Source organism: Eptatretus burgeri, chromosome 13 (assembly GCF_056783735.1).
Source record: "Eptatretus burgeri isolate ZD-2024b chromosome 13, Ebu_testis_v1, whole genome shotgun sequence".
NCBI classification, from domain to species: domain Eukaryota; kingdom Metazoa; phylum Chordata; class Myxini; order Myxiniformes; family Myxinidae; genus Eptatretus; species Eptatretus burgeri.
The window spans coordinates 26,003,745-26,021,681 of record NC_140973.1 but is presented as its reverse complement, the minus strand read 5'-3'; the positions used below and the strand labels follow the sequence as shown (position 1 = coordinate 26,021,681).

The 17,937-nt window shown below is 41.8% G+C and overlaps 1 protein-coding gene across 2 annotated transcripts in view; it reads left to right on the top strand.

Moving 5' to 3' along the window:
- The window catches only part of CNOT11 (CCR4-NOT transcription complex subunit 11), a 61,611-nt gene that overhangs the window by 29,769 nt on the left and 13,905 nt on the right, over positions 1-17,937 (top strand). For both annotated transcript variants that reach the window (XM_085851779.1, XM_085851778.1), the window contains exons 2-5: positions 817-984; positions 3,191-3,343; positions 8,653-8,855; positions 15,196-15,398. In XM_085851779.1, the coding sequence (XP_085707905.1) occupies positions 817-984; positions 3,191-3,343; positions 8,653-8,855; positions 15,196-15,398 (727 nt within the window). The remainder of the gene's footprint in view (positions 1-816; positions 985-3,190; positions 3,344-8,652; positions 8,856-15,195; positions 15,399-17,937) is intronic.

Genomic DNA, 17,937 nt, shown 5'->3' with positions numbered 1-17,937 from the left:
TGTATTTACGATATATAGTGTATTTACGAAATTACAATACAATAAATGGAATAATCTTTAAATAGTAACGTGAACTTTTCAAAAATTTCAAGCAAATGTCCGAATATATTTAAAAGTTCATGATAGACGCTCTCAAAAGGCACCGTCGATGCGAGGATGTGTACATGTGCTTAGTATTTAAGGAGATCCGGATCTTGTATGTACAAGAGCCGAGTCTTTGAGGTTAAGGTTTTGTCTTCACAAGAAGAAGAAGAAGAAGAAGAAGAAGATGAACGCCGAGCTCTCTATGAGCAGCGTTCACTACACGAGACGCTGCTAAAAAGGCTTTAAAAGCCATGTCGGCTGGCTGATGCTGCGATTAGCACGGCAGCAGCTGAGACTATATTATGCAGTGGGTGGTTTTATGTTTTTCACAAACTGCAACCGAGCCGGTTTGCTCTTTCATAGTTGATATTAATCTTCCTGGCTGCAACTTAAAAGTTCTTAATAACTGGTAATGAGTATCTGAACTGGGTGGATGTGTAGTAGGTTGGTCTGGACCCCCTGCAGCAAGTGCTTGTTTAGCATGGGTTCATGATCACTATTCCAGTTAGGGTGCGTGCGCATGCGCATGCGCATGCGTTATTTCCATTGTTGAAGATATCTTCTTCATTGCATTTAATTGCTTGCATTGAATTCTCGGAATTATATTTGCTCGATTCACTACCCTGACTGAACTCGCTTATCACAATTGTTCGCGCTCTTGGTTTTACGGTTTTGTGGACTGAGTTTCACAATGTATATAATTGTCAAATATTGTTCATGTTATATTTGCAGGTTTTCTACCAACAATAACATCTGCCGAGAGCTTTTTTCTGTCTCAACTTGTGCTTGCTCCTCCACGAGAACTCTTTAAGAAAACGCCACGCCAGCTTTGTACTGCAGACCTAACCTCCATTCCTGTCCAACCAATAGACATCAGTGGATTACAGTTGACGTTGGCAGGTCTGTTTTAATGTGGAAATGTACCTCCCTTCTTTGGCTACATTTTAAAATGCATGATTTGCTTCTTCTTTCAGTCTTCCAACATGTTTATAATGCTTTCTCTTCAAGGAAACCGTTACTACTTTATTCTTCGTAATTTGACTCATAATTTGTATCTCATTGCATTGATGTTTGGGAAAGGAAATTGAAGGTGATTATCTATAGTTGCTTTAGTTTGCTCATACTTGTAAAGCTATAAGTTTATCCAAAAATACTGTGATCATCAGGCCACTAGGTTCAGCATTCAAATGACATACCCAAGCAGATGTTGAGATTCCAAAGGCAATCAGTATTTTTTCCACTTTCTCAATGTTTGAGAGGCTGTCAAGGTGAAAACTTCATTGTGTCCAACGCATTAAGGCTACTTGACTGGCTATTTACTATCCCTGTATGTCTGCTTGTTTTGTGAGTGGAAAATATAGAAGAAACTGTGAATGTTGTGTGACACTCAAGGGATGTATATGCCTGGTGTTGACTTAATGGTGAGGGTGGTGGGCTTGGGATCCGAGGATCTTGAGTTCAAGTCCCACTCAGCTGTTGAATTAATACCAGGTGGGGTTGACTCTGCCTGTCATCCTTCCGAGGTCGACAAAATGAGTGCCAGCTTGCTGGTATCCTGTGTTGGAGTAGCGACCCGTCCAGGATTGTGCCCAATAGCCAAGGAGACTGCTTAGGCAGCACCAACACTCTGCACAGAGTATGGTCCCAATGGATGGAAGGGATGTATATAGTATGTATATCCTGACATGGAAGGGACTTTTGTCCTTTGGTGTCACTGTCAGCACTTGAGGAAGGAGAATTTTCCCAACTCTGAACCGATGCTGCAGGATAAAGCACTGCAAGACCAAGAGCCTCCCACATTATGCTGAGATTGAAACTCGTATTTAAGACAGATTCATGACATTGTATAGCAAGGACTTGCTTGCACTTATCTTTGTTGTTTTGTGGATGGAAGAGGATCTAGCAGAATGCAGAGGAGTTCATTAGCTAGATTACAACTTGAGGGGGTCCAAGGACAAACAGCCATTAACTGAATATGAATATAAGACCATAATATGAAGAATATGTTTCACTGTTACTTGAAATGCTCGACGGTCATTACCTATAATATCTGCAGTCAGAGGGAAGATACTGACTTGAAAGTTCTGTCATTGGAGAGTTGGGTGTGACCATTTCTTGTACAGAAGGGGAAGACCACAATGATCTTATTATTTACCGTTTATTGTCTTCCATCTTTGCTAATCCCTTGTGCTCCTTAATCTTCATTCATTTGCTTTCCTTGCTCGATCTCCATAGTTCTTGCAGGTAAGAATCAAATCTTTTTAATTGTTGGAGCATTATAATAAGGGTTGTTTAAAGTTATACTTTGTTTTTCCCCTATGAAGTAATTAAAGTATAAAAAAAATATTCCCCTGTGAAATAATGAATAGTCCCAAGTGCGACAGACACTTGCTTCCTGATGGAGGGTGTTCACATCCAGGCTACATTAGGTGATAAAGAGGATCTTAAAGGGTCTGGAGTCTTGGGAGTCTTAAGGGTTGTTTCTCCAGAGCTTGGCGAGCATATATTTTCACACTAAGTCTTCAGGGTCTAAAGGTTTTTCAATGGTGTGTTATTAATTCACCTGCTCGCGTTCTGTGCAGAGAGACAGACAGACAGATAAACGGTCCCAAATGCAATCAATACCCTCTGCTCTGGCGAGGGTAATTAAGAGGTTTAAATTAAACGACGAAACATCTTGAGATGATGGAATCTCGCAATATGTGATGGACATACAAACGTAGATTACATTTTGAGTTAATTAGATAATTACCTCACTACCTGGAAGGAAATTTTTAAAAAAGGGCTCAATTAATTTTTGTACATCGACGTCATAAATCCTCATGCTGAGTTTAAAAACGACCCATTGAGACCCCTCAGAGGAGAAGGGGGGAAACAACTGGGAAAATGTTAAAGGACCCATTGCCGGAAGGACTGACTGAAGGACATCTCGTTATAGCCTTTAAAACAGATCTTCTCCACTTCGTTGTCGACAAGCTAAAAATAGTGCAATCCTTGTTGACAAATAAATGTTTCAATGAATTGATCTGTTCCTAATGGAGAACTTTTGCCATTTGTTTTTATTTTATTTCATAGTTCTTGTCTTTTGTTGTGTCATGGTGTGCAGAGCGGCAGTCAGAGCTGCCAATGCAAGGTAAAGCTAGCGTGCCCAGCGTTTTGGCAGACCCAGACCATGATACAGCCAACGCAGTGTATGACAGCAATGCGGCCTACCAGGTCATCGAGGCTCTGGTCTCAGGTTCCCAGCCACCTGTTGAGGGTAGGTTCAATTTTCGTTTTTCACATTTATTTTCTCAATCGTTTTGATTTTCATTTTCAGAAACTGTTTGCTTTCCTTTCAAGGAATACAGATGCAGGTGGAGGCCATTCAGCCCATCATGGCTGCGTGAACACCATTATTATATTAATACGCTGAGCCATATTTTGTGGACGTTTCTCCTCCGAAACTGCCAGACGGATTGTCGCCACTTTTGGCATGCGGGTGCTCTGTGGTCTAATGTACCGCATAGGCTATGTGAGATCGCGTCAGACGGAGAGGTTTGGGAATTTTTGGCGATTTTTCTAATTTTTACATTCGTTTGCATGGCGACATGTGACGTCACCGCTGAGAGGCGTAATGACGTCTTGACATCATCGGTCATTCACTGATGTCATTACGTCTGTTGTCAACAGACCGTCACCTCTGAGAGGTGTAATGCCACGCCTAGAAAACAGCATCTGCAATGTAAAACCCTCTTCTGCATATGCTGACTACCTCAGAAGGTGCATTTGACACAAAAAAATGTAACAAGAAACATTGTATATAAATAAATTCTATAAATCACATTGTGAACACTGGAAATATTGACATCCTAACGAACCCTCACTTCAGAAACTTCGTGCAGAGCGTGGGTTTGGCTAGTACTAATTTATAAACACAACTTAGTCATGTACTTTTCACGAGTTCTTCCTTGTGAAATGTTTCACTTGATTTGTATGTATTTGGAGCAACGAGCAAGTCTGTTTGTTTTGAGCATGCAATTTTCCTGATATCTTCCTTGTGAAAGAACTTGTTTTGGGGAAAAAGTACCACATATAAACATTTATGGAAGTGGGAAACATGTTGATGTAACCTCTAAAGTCACTCGCTGTCGTGTGTGTGTGTGTGTGTGTGTGTGTGTGTGTGTGTGTGTGTGTGTGTGTGTGTGTGTGTGTGTGTGTGTGTGTGTGTGTGTGTGTGTGTGTGTGTGTGTGTGTGTGTGTGTTCTCCATAACTCCAAAACCATGAAACCTCGTGGCCTGAAACTTTGCAATCATACCAAGGGGACTCCAAGGTGGTGCATGAAGGAAACTGGGTGTTTGGGTTAATAAAAAAACCATTTTGAAGATAACCAACGACCTTATTTGATTGTATCCTTTATCGGGCGCATCCTCGGACACCTCGCTCTCCCTCAATGGGGTCTTAATTTGCCATTTTTTTTTGGCTTGCTCGACAATGCCATAATTTGGAACAGTCTGCAACGATTTCTTAAGGATAAAGTTTTTTTTTTCACTTTCCCCACTCATATCGAATGCCTGATGTTTATACCTTCGAATCGCTAGATACATTGCAATGCTTATAAACACCGAGACACCAGCATTCGTGGCTTTATTTCATTTCCACACGTGCCATAACCTTGAGAATCTCTTGAACTAAAATGTGTTCATTTGTTGAATTCGGACATAGTTTGACATTTCAGTGTCTCTGGTAGGTGTTTAATATGACTGATTAGTGATTGCTAATCATTTGCCAAGCCAGCCATTCCTTATCAACCGTCTTGTTGGAGTGCTTGCTTTAGTGCTTAAGCCACTTGGTGAGCGCTATACAAGCTGCTTGGTTGTTCATTTTAGTAAAAGCACCCGTGCTTTCAATCTAACACATCGATCGGATGTAAGTTTCCACCTTTGTTCGGCCCCGTGGTGCCCTGCGGTGGGTGCCTTGAGAGGTGTCTTATCTGCTGAAAATGTGCAATTTTATTTTTACAGAACAGCACTTTGTTTAACTTTTTTGTGCGATCTGCTTTCATAATCCACCCCTGACTTTGACATCAATACAAATTTTTAAAAAAAGGTCCATCGACCTTGCTCTCCAAGCTCTCTGCCTATGGCATACAAGGTCACCTTCACACATAGCTTGCTGACTTCCTCTCCTCTCTGAGCTAGTATATAGCTCTTTCATATTCTTTCCCTGTCAAGGCTGGAGTGTCACAAGGAAGTGTCTTGGGCTTAGTCCGATTACTAGTTTTCCTCAACGATAATTTTGACTGGAAAATCCTCCTTATCTCTTTGCTGATGACACCACCCTCTGTCACAGCATCCTTCATCCTTTAGATAGGCAGATAGTAGCCTCTTTCCCCTGCTGCAGGCCTTGATAGAATCACGAGCTGGTGAAACACTTGAAAAAGGTTATTCAATCCTGAGAAATCTCTCACTCTCACCATGTCTTTCCAAAAAGAGTTTCTGGTGAAGCCTCTTATCTTCTTCCCAAACAATCCTCTTGAAGAAGTACACTCACTCAAACTTTCAGGCCTCACCATCAGCCATGATCTTTCTTGGGCAAACCAAATATTGAAGTTGCCAATCGCCGACTCGCCATCCTCTGTCGTGCAAAGTCTTTCCTTGGCACATCTGTACTCCTTATTTAGCTTCAAGACCTCCATCCTCAGATCAATGGAGAACAACTCTCCGCTTTGGTTTGGTGCCCCAGCCTTACATCTTGCTCAGCTTGATGCGGTGGAAACCAAGACCTTCAAAATCGTTAGTATCTCCCATGTTGAAAGCTGAGTTTCTGGGCTTCTAACTTTCACATCGCAGACAGGTCAGTGGACTCTATGTACTCCTTCTTGCTCTTGCACCCTCTGTCTGTTCTGTGCCTTGTCTCCACCCCCCCCCCCCAGTGTCTCTGTATATCCAGGTTGCCATGATTTATCACTTTTCCCACAAAAGCAAACTCCTCTAAATATATTCCTTTTTAGGTCATCTCTACCAAGATGACCTAATAAAGCCGGACCAAATGTCCATCCGTACATCCGTCAACAATTTTTCTTTCCGATCTTAATGAAACTTAGTATGTGGTTAGAGGTCGATGAGTGTTGCACAATTATATAACTTTTGTCCGGGTTCAAGGTCAGGGACGAGGTCACGAGGTCACGTAAGTTATAAAAATCGCCATTTTCAAAACCTATCTATTCTGCCATTCTAGAAGATATTCGGCAACTGTTTATTGATTATGATAGTAAAATATTATCTTGTATCTAATCGAACAAATTTTTGAATTTCCTTCCCGTTTGATCGTCACGTGATCTGGAAGATGGCCAAAAACGCCGATGCGATTTGCAAAGAAGGAAGGAAGGAGAAATGAAATATGAATATAAAACACATTTTTAGCCTTTTATATTTATACATTTTCCGCAGAAGTTGCAAAAGTTTCAAAACCCGAAATGTAAACGTCGGCATTTATTTTCAAAATATAATTTCATGCGCGCGCCAAAATCCCGAGTCATCTTTAACCAAACTGCGTAGTAGAACTGCGCAGTAGTCCGGTCATGGCATCTGAGCAGTGGCCAGCATGGTTCAGGCAGTGGCCAGCGTGGTTCAGATTGACTGTGGTTTCTGGGGCGAAGGTGATTGTTAAGAAGTATGTTGGCGGTATAAATTCGAGTGACTGTATTGGTGATTTAATCATGCAACATCTTGACAACGAATATTCTGACCGAACGATTGCATCAATTCAGTACATCAGCAGGGATGATTCGCAGGCTCCTCTCGATCGTGCGATATCTAACATAATCACCGGCGGACATAGGGCTGCAGGCTGTGGGGCGAGGCCACGGATCCCGGATGAGGGGATAAGTGATAAATTATGCTACATGCTTCGGGCTTTCTGATTAATATATCAATGAGTACATTCTATAATTAATGAATTAATAATTAATGAATCTGGCACACAAAATGTTTTTTCATACCTGACGTGTTACTTTGTGCAGTGTCATGAAACTTCTGTGGAATTAATAATTAATGAATTTGCTCGCTCTAACGATTTTTCAAACCTCAATATCTCTATAAATACTTGACGAATTTTCATTCTGAAAGTTTCATTATAATCAGTGAAGAATAATCTACAGGATTATCATAATCTCCGAGAGCTACGCCTATTTTTTTCGTTTTTTTTTTCTACAACGGGAAGTGAAATGTTCCCAGAGAGTGGACGGACCGGAAAACCACGTATTGCACTTACTGGTGATTCTGATGTGTTAATCCGGGTACTAAATGAACAATACACATTTATTAATTATGTCATTAGTAGTATTATCCTAGTGTATCTCTGTGAATTATTTCAATCTAAACGGTTAGTTTGGACTGTTTCGCGGTTACCTGAACTGAACATTGAGAACTTGTGGTATTATAGAGATGACCGTCACCCCCACACGGGGGTAATTTTTTTTATTTTTTGTTCCATTTCTGCTTCTTCCATAGTTTTTCCCTTCCACTTCTGTGATTAATACTTTATGGTTGTATTCATCTTGTTCACCCCCTGTGTTCTCCCCTTGCTCTCATTATTCCTCATGTCCTTTCTTCCTCCAAGTCTCCCCCTAATTTGTCTCTACCCTGGTGTTGGTGTGTCTGCCCCACCCCTCTCCCCGACACTTTCCACTGTTCTTTCATTCTTTTGCGTCCTCGTTCATTATGTGTTCTAGCTCCTCCATTACATGGGCCTCAAGTCCAGTTAAAAACAAACTGAACTTTGCAATATGTTCAGATGCATTTTGGAGATATTTTGAATTCTAAAGTAATAACATATTGATGTGAAATTTGTTGGTCATCTTGGTTCATATGCAGCATGAATCATTGCTGGGAGCCCTGTTGTGCTGCTGATGCAGTGCCCCCTGAAGGCTAAAGCATGAATTTGTAATTTTGCCAGGGTGTCGGCGATAATTCGTTCTTTGCGAAAGACACCGTGGGATGTGTGACTTCCATCAACAAATGCCGGCAGTTTTACTTTAATGAGGGTTGGCGCAGTTGTCGATGCTCCGCCCTACCTGTGAAACACCAGGATAGCATTTTATAGCTGAGTCGGGATTCTACCTCAGGCGAGATGGCACAGAGATGAGTGTGCCCACCGATAGGCCGTTCTGCTAGCCCGTTGGTGACTGATTATTTTTTTTTCTTTGAAGCAAGCACACAAATTATTCCCAGTGGCACATTGGGTCTATAAAAGAAAGGAATATTAGGATTATAAAACCCAAACGAACTCTAAATCTTTAAGCATCTGAAAGTATTTAAAGCTTTAAAATCAGGTTTAAGCATTTAAATCTGAAAGGTTTCTTGTCAGACCAAACTTAGCCTAAATGTTCTAATTTTGTTTCCCAATTTATGTCAGTTGGAAACTATCTATATATCTGGAAATTTTGGTGAATATGGCATTGACAACCTCCACTTATAAAAACTGATGTGAGCAATATTTGTTTTTAACTTTATATGTATGTATGTATATGTATATAATTAATTAATGTAGTGTTTTTAGTCTTCACCTCGATTTTTGCTTCTCAGGCCACCTGTGTCCTGAGCTCATCCGTCTTGCACCCCCACTGCACGTGTGCGAAGATGAGTTGGCATGGCTTAGCCCAGTTGAGCCAGAACACAATGTACGCTGGGACAGCACTGTTTGCGTGCACAGCAGCGCTGGCCTCGAGATTAAACGCCTCATGGCCAAGGCCTTTAAAAGCCCCCTGACAGTCACTCAACAGAAGCAGGTGAGCTTCATCATCATTTTGTACAAAGATTTTAAAATTGCAGTGATTTAGGCTGTCGACGCATGTGTCCATCAGAATGCACTTTGTCCGTTTCGGTGGTCTGTCGTACATGATGAAGGCGTGACTTCAAAAATCTTCACTGACTGTTGATGGACATCATTCGAATGCTTGTAATGTAGTTTGAAGGTAGCTTTTGATTGATTTTACATTCCTGGATGGTCATATTTTTCTTTCACAGCATTTTTTTTTTATCATCTAGCTTTATGAAGGGCACAAGCTCATGCTGTCACCTTCTGAACACTTCTGTTATAGTGAATAACATCCTTTAATTGCACTACTGCAGTATGTGCTGCATGCAGCGTCCTTGGTGCTTACCATTAACAATAATGGCTGTGATAATAACCAACGTCAATGAAATTGACTGCCTCGTTTTATACTGGTGATGATATAATGAGCAACCAAACAAAACTTGAAAAATATATTTCCCGATCATGCTGCAGGATCACTATTCCCCATCATCAAACATCTTATTTAACAAAATCAATTTTAATAACATTGTCAGGAATGCAATATTTCCACGTGCTTTGTTATTATTATCATTATTATTTTTACTTTGTATGCAGTCTGTGGCTGCTGGTTACATCATTGCTGAGAGTGCGGCTATGCCGCTGTCACAGTGTCCTCTGTTTCCAGTAAACTGGTACTCGCTTTGCCAACCTTGAAAGGGTGACAGGCTGAGTCAACCCACTTGGTGTTGGTTAACCACAAGATGGGATCGAACCCAAGATCTTAAGACGGCCACCGTCGCTGTTAATCCAACACCACCATCCTGTGTGCATTATGTAAATTTAGTGGGAAAATAATATCACAGACCATTTACGAATTCAACCAAAACCAGATTAGAGCAATTTCTGACAAAACACATTTGATAATCTGTTGATCTAATTTCTTAATTGAGGAATATTCCTGCTCCTTAATAGTGGTGCTTGAAGCACCACTACCAAGTCGGTGATGTCATTATGGTGATTGCTGTATTCTGTTCTACAAACAACACTGCACCATTTCCATTTTACATTTATTATGTATCTTCAATACAACCAATTTTATTTTTAAACGAATATGAAGTACTCGTGTTTGATTCAATACTGCACTTGTTACAAGGTTCTTATCGATATTGCACAGACCCTTCAAAATGCTTTTCTTGCACCCCTAGTGATCTTTCAAGCTCATTTGGAGGATAGCTTCAGATTAATGTCTTGCTTTCCATGTTCTTATGTTCTAAAGGTAAGGAATTATGAAAGCCCCTTAAGAAATACTTTATTCATTGTAGAATTTAGAGCTTATGAGTTTAGTCATTGCTTTTGCATTTCACTATTCTTTAGATTCTCTGGAATATTCTCAGTTATTTGATTATGTAGATTTTTATTTTTGTGTAGTCCAAAGTATCGAACAGTATATACAGGTGGTGGACAAAAAAATGGAAACACCTGAGTAAATGAGGGACACCAAACAACAGCTTCCACACAGTTATGGTCCATGTGTTAATGAAGTAAATAATATCCCAGCATGCTTAAGGTCGTGTATAAAAATGCTGCATAGGCCTAGTTGCCTATAATTATGGCTAGCATGGCTGCAAGAGGAGACCCCCCCCCCGCTCCAATGCCCCCATCCATACAGCACATGTGGTCTCCAATGGTTTGATGAGCATGACACTGATGTTATCCATATGTCATGGCCTTCTCAGTCACCAGATCTGGACCCAATCGAGCATTTATGTGAAATTCTGGGCGATGCCTGAGACGGTGTTTTCCACCTCCATCAAACAGGTGTGAGCTGATTGACTGTCTCATGGAAAGATGGTACCACATCCCTCCTGCAGAATTCTCGATGCTGATGGACTCGATGCCATGATGCATACACACCATACTGGCCGCATGTGGTGGCCCAACATATTAAGTGACTTTACATTGGTGTTTCCATTCTTCTTTTCTCCACTACCTGTATGCAGTATATATCTGTCTTCCATATATTTGTGCCTCTGCTGCCAACATCACCAGAAGCGTTGTGTTTTCAGGTTGTCCGTCCATGCATGTCTCAGAATTGCGTGGGGGCAGATGGGGCCAAAGAGCCGCACGTCAGATCTTCCGAGGCAGCCTGGAGCCAGCTCTTGACCCATGGCAGATCTTAGGAGCTGGCCCCATGCCAGCCATTGGGGAAACCCCTGCAGCCCCACCCATTCTGCTGCCTGCCCGGATATGTATTCATTTGGCCTTTTCAGCTGTCGCCAGGAGCAGAGCTCCACACTTAACATGGGGAAATAACTTTTACCCCCATGAACCCCACATGTCCAAAAAATGTCCATGGCACAAAGCCAGGGAATGGGGCAATTATTGCAGGGGGCTGTGTCATGTCCTGGTCTGTATTAGGGATTGGGGAAACAAAATACAGTACGGGGTAGACTGCAAATAGTTACAGTGCAGTGTTGACGTCCATACAGATGGACAGACAAATAAGGACTTGGTGGGGCTTCAAACAGTAAATGGGAATTTGGCGTGCGCTTCTAAAGCCCGAGCTTTGGTAAAGGTTCCAGAATGCTGGTGTTATTCGCACATGCCGAGAAGCCATGGCAGTAAAACAATGTACGCCCTCTGTGGTCACGGCACACGTCATTACGCTCTGATGTTGCTATTATCCCAACGGGTTGAGAGGGGATGCTAGCTATCCAACCCAACGCATTTAATTACATAATAACCCCTACAGGGAAGGTGCTATTCTTAATGTATATTATGGAAATAACTATTCTAAGAGTCTACATGCTGTATGCATTTCAATTTCAGCATATAGTTTATAAATCCATAACAATATACAGGTATCGTGGTTCATCGACGGGCATAACAATTAGGTCATTATCGTCATCAGATATAATGTGATAAAGTGAAAACATTGGGCCATTGACAGATGCATCGCAGCACAAAGAGAGGGATTGCAGGAGGAGAGTTGGAATGGTGTAGTAAAGCTCATTTGTGGGAATGCGAGAGACCATGATGTGGTGGTGGGCAGCAGATGTAACAGCCTGCAGGGAAGAAGTCAAGACAAGACTGGTTCCATCGGTGAGAAGAAAAGTTCCACTGGCCAGTGTAATAGAAAAGAGGTGAGTATTGAATTTAAACTTTGGCAGGGATACAAGGCAACGGTTTTTGCAGAGCACGTCTAACCTGGAGGAGCACTAACTGTGTGGAGAGTTGATAGGGCAGGAGGTGCAAGACCAGAATGGAGCCAGTAATCTACCATAAGGCCATCAACCCACATACTCCTCTTCCTGATTTGAGATGTCATTGACACAGAGGGGCTAACATTCCAAAATCTCATGTTGGGGAAAGGGGGGTGGCCCAAGACTAGAAGCAGCAGCACCAGACCACAGTGGGTTCGGGGCGGGGGGGGGTGGAGGGGTATGTTCCGTGACGCCCAAAATTAAGACTCTGTGGCATCATGGTCGGAGACTCGAAGTGGAGGAAGTCGGCGGTTCAATTCCGAAACTGACAGAATCATACCAAAAACTTAAAATGGCATGTGCTGTTTCCTTACTTGAAGCTGCTCAGCATTGGGAGGATAGAGCACAGATAAACCCCTTGGATTAGCATCACTTGGAGAGGGAGATTTCTCACTAAAAAGCATTCCAGGTGGATGCTTATTTCCTCCAGTTTGACTGAAAGAGATGCTTCCGCAGCCTGCCTGGCAGGGGTGTTTGGAACTTTCCTGCACAGAACGGAGTCATCTGCAAAGTGATGCAATGAACTTTCCAGTGAGAAATATGTCTGAGAACAATATCAAGAACAGGATTGGTCCCACAACACTACCTCGAAGGACACTGGCCTCCAAAGGTCAGGTATTCTGATGTTATTCCGTCCAAAGTAACCGCACTATTTGCGACCATACAATGGATCGGATAGCCAGTACTGTATAGCAAGGAACCCTGAATACCAATTACTGACAGTTTGGGAATGTGTGTGGATTACTCAATTATCAAATGCAGGAAATATGTCTACTTGGATAGCCCTGAACTCGTTTGTGATTGAGAACATCCATCCATTGCTGATTCTCCATCATATGTTCCTTGAAGCTGAAAAATGCAAGTTTACCTCCATTTGAAACGATGTGAGGCTGATGTTTTGCGTACTGTCGTTTATTGGAGCAAAACGCTAATGTCGGTAGTGTCAGCCTCAACTTGTTTCTCATCGAGGTAAAATTGTGCTTTCTCAACTCCTTTTTGTGAAAATGCATCGTTGTCTTCTATGCTGATGCATTCCATCACTAGTCCTTCCCAAGATTACTAAGCCTGGTGTTGTCCTTATGGTGAAGGTGGCTGGCTTAAGATCTTGGAGTTCTGAGTTTGAACCCCTGTTGTGCTGTTCAACTTGCACCAGGTGGGTTGACTCAGCCTGTCATCCTTCTGAAGTCGGCAAAATGAGTACCACAGGTAATGGGCACTGCATCAGCAGCACAGCTGCACCTCCAAGAAATTATGCAACCAGTAGGCACAGGCTGCACAGGAATAAAACAACAACAAGATAACTACTTGTTGCCTTGAAGAAGCGTGTTTGTCTGAATGACTCTCTTCTGTAATAAATCCAGAAATGGTCACCGAGCTGAGTATTTGTTGATGCAAAACCATTGAATGAATGTCAGAAATCATGGTAGAAGTTGGTATTTCTCATGTTAGGTCTTTCACTATCATTAATGATCTCTTGGGTGCATCCAAGATGTCTGCAATTTGGGTCCCAATAAACCACTGATAGTTTTTTTTTATCGTAACAGAGTTGCCACTCAGGATGCCACTATGGACATACTGACGAGACAAACACATCACACAGCCACTGAGCTTAGTTGAAGTGCCACCACTTCCTGGAATACTCTCGGTGCGAGTGACGTGTCAACAATATTGCCGCTTTTCTTACTGCACTCAGCGGGGCATTTTCTCAGGAGGAATTTCCTCGTCCCCATGGCTGTCAACCGATGAGGATTGTCCATATTATATCCTTTTAAATACTATATTGAGCGTCAAGCAAGGAAGCAGCACGCACCATTTTTAAAGTCATTGGTATGACTCGACCAGGATTTGAACCACCGATCTCCCAGACTCGGAGTGGATGCTCTCTAACCATTACACCACCAAGTCTGATCAAATTGAGTCTTCAGGTTTTTTTTTTATTTAGAATGCTGATCTAGTTGAGGTTTGCACCTGGGTAGCTGTGCTGAACCATTGATTATGGGATCACGATCAAAAACACGAGTTGATCTTGTGAAGTTTAACACATAAGCCTCACCTGATATGATCAAGGCCTCAGGTTTTTCATATGCTGGCCAGCATGCTGCGGATTGATTATATCCAATTGATATTTTACTGTAGAGACCGTGGTTCAGGTTCCTTGTTGCTTTTTCTAATACCAAAAGCACCGCTAGATGTGATGGCAATCTGTTGTGGAAAATACAAGAGGATATCAAGTAGGGACAAGGAAATGTTGACAAAGAGAATGCTCCTCCTTCAAGCGGCCTGTGCACAAGGCCCAATAATACACAGACTGCTATTCGAGACTGTGGCTTTTATGCAGTGGAATCACCCACCTTGCAGTCGAGATCAAGTTCCAAGTGATGGTTATTTGTTCTGACAGTGAAATTCCAACTTCCATTTTACACATTTCTCAAACTATAAGGAAATCATTTATACCTCTGAGGCCTGGCTGTAGGATCATTCAAACGACTTCTATTTTTATTCGCATCGACTTGAAGGATAAATGAAACGGGTACATTGATGTTTAAGTGACGTGTTGAAAATAATGAAAAACAAAACCTGAACATTTGATCTTGTGGCTTTGTTGTTTGAATATCTAGTTTTACAAGCTATTTGACTACCTATTGCATCTGTTAAGCTCTTGTCCTTAACACTGGCAGTTGGCCACAGTTTGTAAGGTTATCTTGGTGACACATTATGCTACTTGTATTAATTGGTTTTGCAGTTAGGGTGGCTGGCTTGGGATCTTAGAGTCCTGAGTTTAAGACTTGTTTTCCGCTGAATTAACACCAGGTGGGGTTGACTCAGCCTGGCATCCTTCTAAGGTCGACAAAATGAGGACCAGTGTACTGGTATAGGGGTACAGCATCAGCAGTATAGTTGTGCCCCCAACAAAATGATAGCTTCCTGGCAGCCAAGCTGCCATACGCATGAAGAGGAGGAAGAAGAAGATTAATACCTGTGTGGCCATGTTGACTTACTTTCCTTTTCTTTTCTTTTTTTTGTTTTTTTTTGGCAATGACATGAGATTATTTGTTCTCCTGCATGCAGGTTCTTAATGAACTGGAGAAGGATCCAAAGTTAGTATATCACATCGGACTGGCGCCAAGCAAGCTACCAGACCTGGTGGAAAACAATCCTCTGGTGGCCATTGAAATGCTCCTGAAATTGATGCAGTCAAGTCAGATCACAGAGTATTTTTCCATCCTTGTCAACATGGACATGTCCCTGCACTCCATGGAGGTGGTTAACAGGTATAAACATTGTCTTGTGGGAAATTTGGAAAAAAATAAAAAAGGGTTTTATGGCATTTGCCACATCCCAAATGCATGACAGATTTTTAACAGTTTGAGAAGTAAGATCAATAAAACGTATTGGATATGAAGTTAATTGCAAAAACAATAGTACTCCATATTTTCTTTTTAAGGGCATGCCAGAATGCTACTGGTTATTGGTTTTGCAAGCATACAGTGTTTCTACGTCAATATCAGTTGGTATTGAAGCCAACGTAAATTGTTTTTGAAAAAGCTGTCAAAAAGTCGAATGGGAGGGAGAAGGAGCAAATCTGGAATGATAACACAACATACCTGCTTGCCATGTCAGCATGGTGAATACACAGATGTTTACTGTGTTAAGGATCATCTAGACCTAGATCAACCTCGTACAATGAGAACGATGTATTGACACTAAAATCTACTTTGGATTTTCTTTCAATAACGTGCACCTTTGTGCATTGGTTGTACAACACAAAGAACTAGCAAACATTACATAACATTTGTTGGAATGTAACTGAACCATTTTGGATTAACATGTTTGGGAATTGTAGGGGGTGGGTGGGGTGGGGGTGAGTGAGTTCTCCCGTACACCAGTCCACTCCAAGGCATTTTTTCTGTTTAGTCCACGATCCAAACATTAAGTGCTTTTCCCAACCTTTCAATATGATGGTCATGGGACTGGAATGAGCCTTTTGTGGTGCGGAGCGGGAATACTTAAACGGATATTTGACACGTTCACACACAGTTTATTATTACCTTCGCATTCTGCGAAAGGTTATGTTTTGGTCGGCGTGTATTTATTTATTTATTTATTTATTTGTAATCTTGTGATTCGTATAACTCAAAAAGTATTAAACCGAATTGCATGAAATTTGGTGGGATTATTGGTTATTAGCCAGGAAGCATTCGATTAGATTTTGGGATCGTTCGGGTCAAAGGTCACGAAAAGGTCAAAATCGTCTTTTTACGATAACACAGTCAATTTTTATTCAATTTGTATGCAAATAACTCCAAAATGTTCAGAATTCAACGCCTCATCTTGTGATATGCAATATGACACAATGACGCCCATACTCTTGTTACCGGTTAGGGGTCAAAGGTCAGGGGGTTCATGACCTTGAAAAATATGCGGTTTTTGTCATAACGCAGTCAATTCTTGTCCGCTTTACATGAACCCAGCACCAAAATGTTCAGAATTTAATGCCCAATCTTGTGACACAATGACGTCATAACACATGTCACCGGTTGGGGTAAAATGTTGGGGGGGGGGGGTCACGCCCTTGAAAAATATGCGGTTTTCGGCATAACTCAGTCAATTCTTATTCGATTTGCATGAAACCAGCATCAAACGAGATTACCTTCTCTTGTTGAAACGTTGTATTCACCGAGCTTGCGAGTGAAGACTCGCCAAAACGACGTGAGTTGATTGTTGTTTAGTCCGTAGCCCCCGAAAGTCGGGGGGGGGGGGTCATGACATTATAGATATGTGGTTTGTGTCATAAGACCATTCATATGAAACCAGTTCCCCACACTCATACCAAGAACAAAAAAAGTATTGGCGGCGGAGGTATGCGCTCTATGAGTGCCCGTTCCAGTTTGATCCTGTAATGGCGGCCCAAAGATGCTGCACATTCACTTCTTGCCAACGTATCTAACAACTCTTATTTCCTCGCACAATGTTGTAACCTTTCACTGCCTTTTGGCACGATTAATTTTGTCCATCGTTTTACGTTTGTGCACTATTATTCACTGCTGTGTATCTACTAGATCAAGTAGATCTGGTATTACAGGATGTCCAAATGTCATTTCCTGTTCGATGACTATTCATTATTAAATTTAGCTTCGTTCCCGAATGCTGGTCTGATGACTACAATTCACGGTGCGCGAGAAACAAGAAAATACTCATAATGAGAGGTAATTGTACATGTGGACGCAAAGAATGACTCATCTCATCTCAAAAACCATGATTGGCCGAAATTATATACCGTGATCGTGAAACTGGAACAATAGGTTGCCTGAGATTGGTAGGAACCTGCGATATTTGAGTCTTTACTGGAAATGCAAAAATCTATTATAATTTCTCTTGTGGCCCCAGAATCAAACGGACGACATATTTATAACACCCCTCACAGCCCCCGTCATTCCCTCCCGCATGATTAATCGTAAATATCATTTTAAAATTACCCTGCACATTCACAAACCCCAGATATGTCCTTCCCATCACATGCCTGTCCACTCAGGCCTTGCACCAACCCAGATGGTCAGGAGTTTGCAGTACGGGTAGCTGCGCAAATGTTCTCAAAGCTGCGCAGTCTTTTGGAGAGAAAGTTCTCAGTCTTTTGTTGTGCAGAGGCATAGCCCTTTCTCTCAGGTACTTTTCCAAGTATTTTTGATTTGTTTTAGAGCTTTGTGAGCCATTTCAGGTAACAATGCTTATCCCGGGCACATGATACACTTTCTTTTGCCCCGAACACAAGTTTACTGGGGTTTCTGCAGATGCACTCCGAGCATTCTGGGG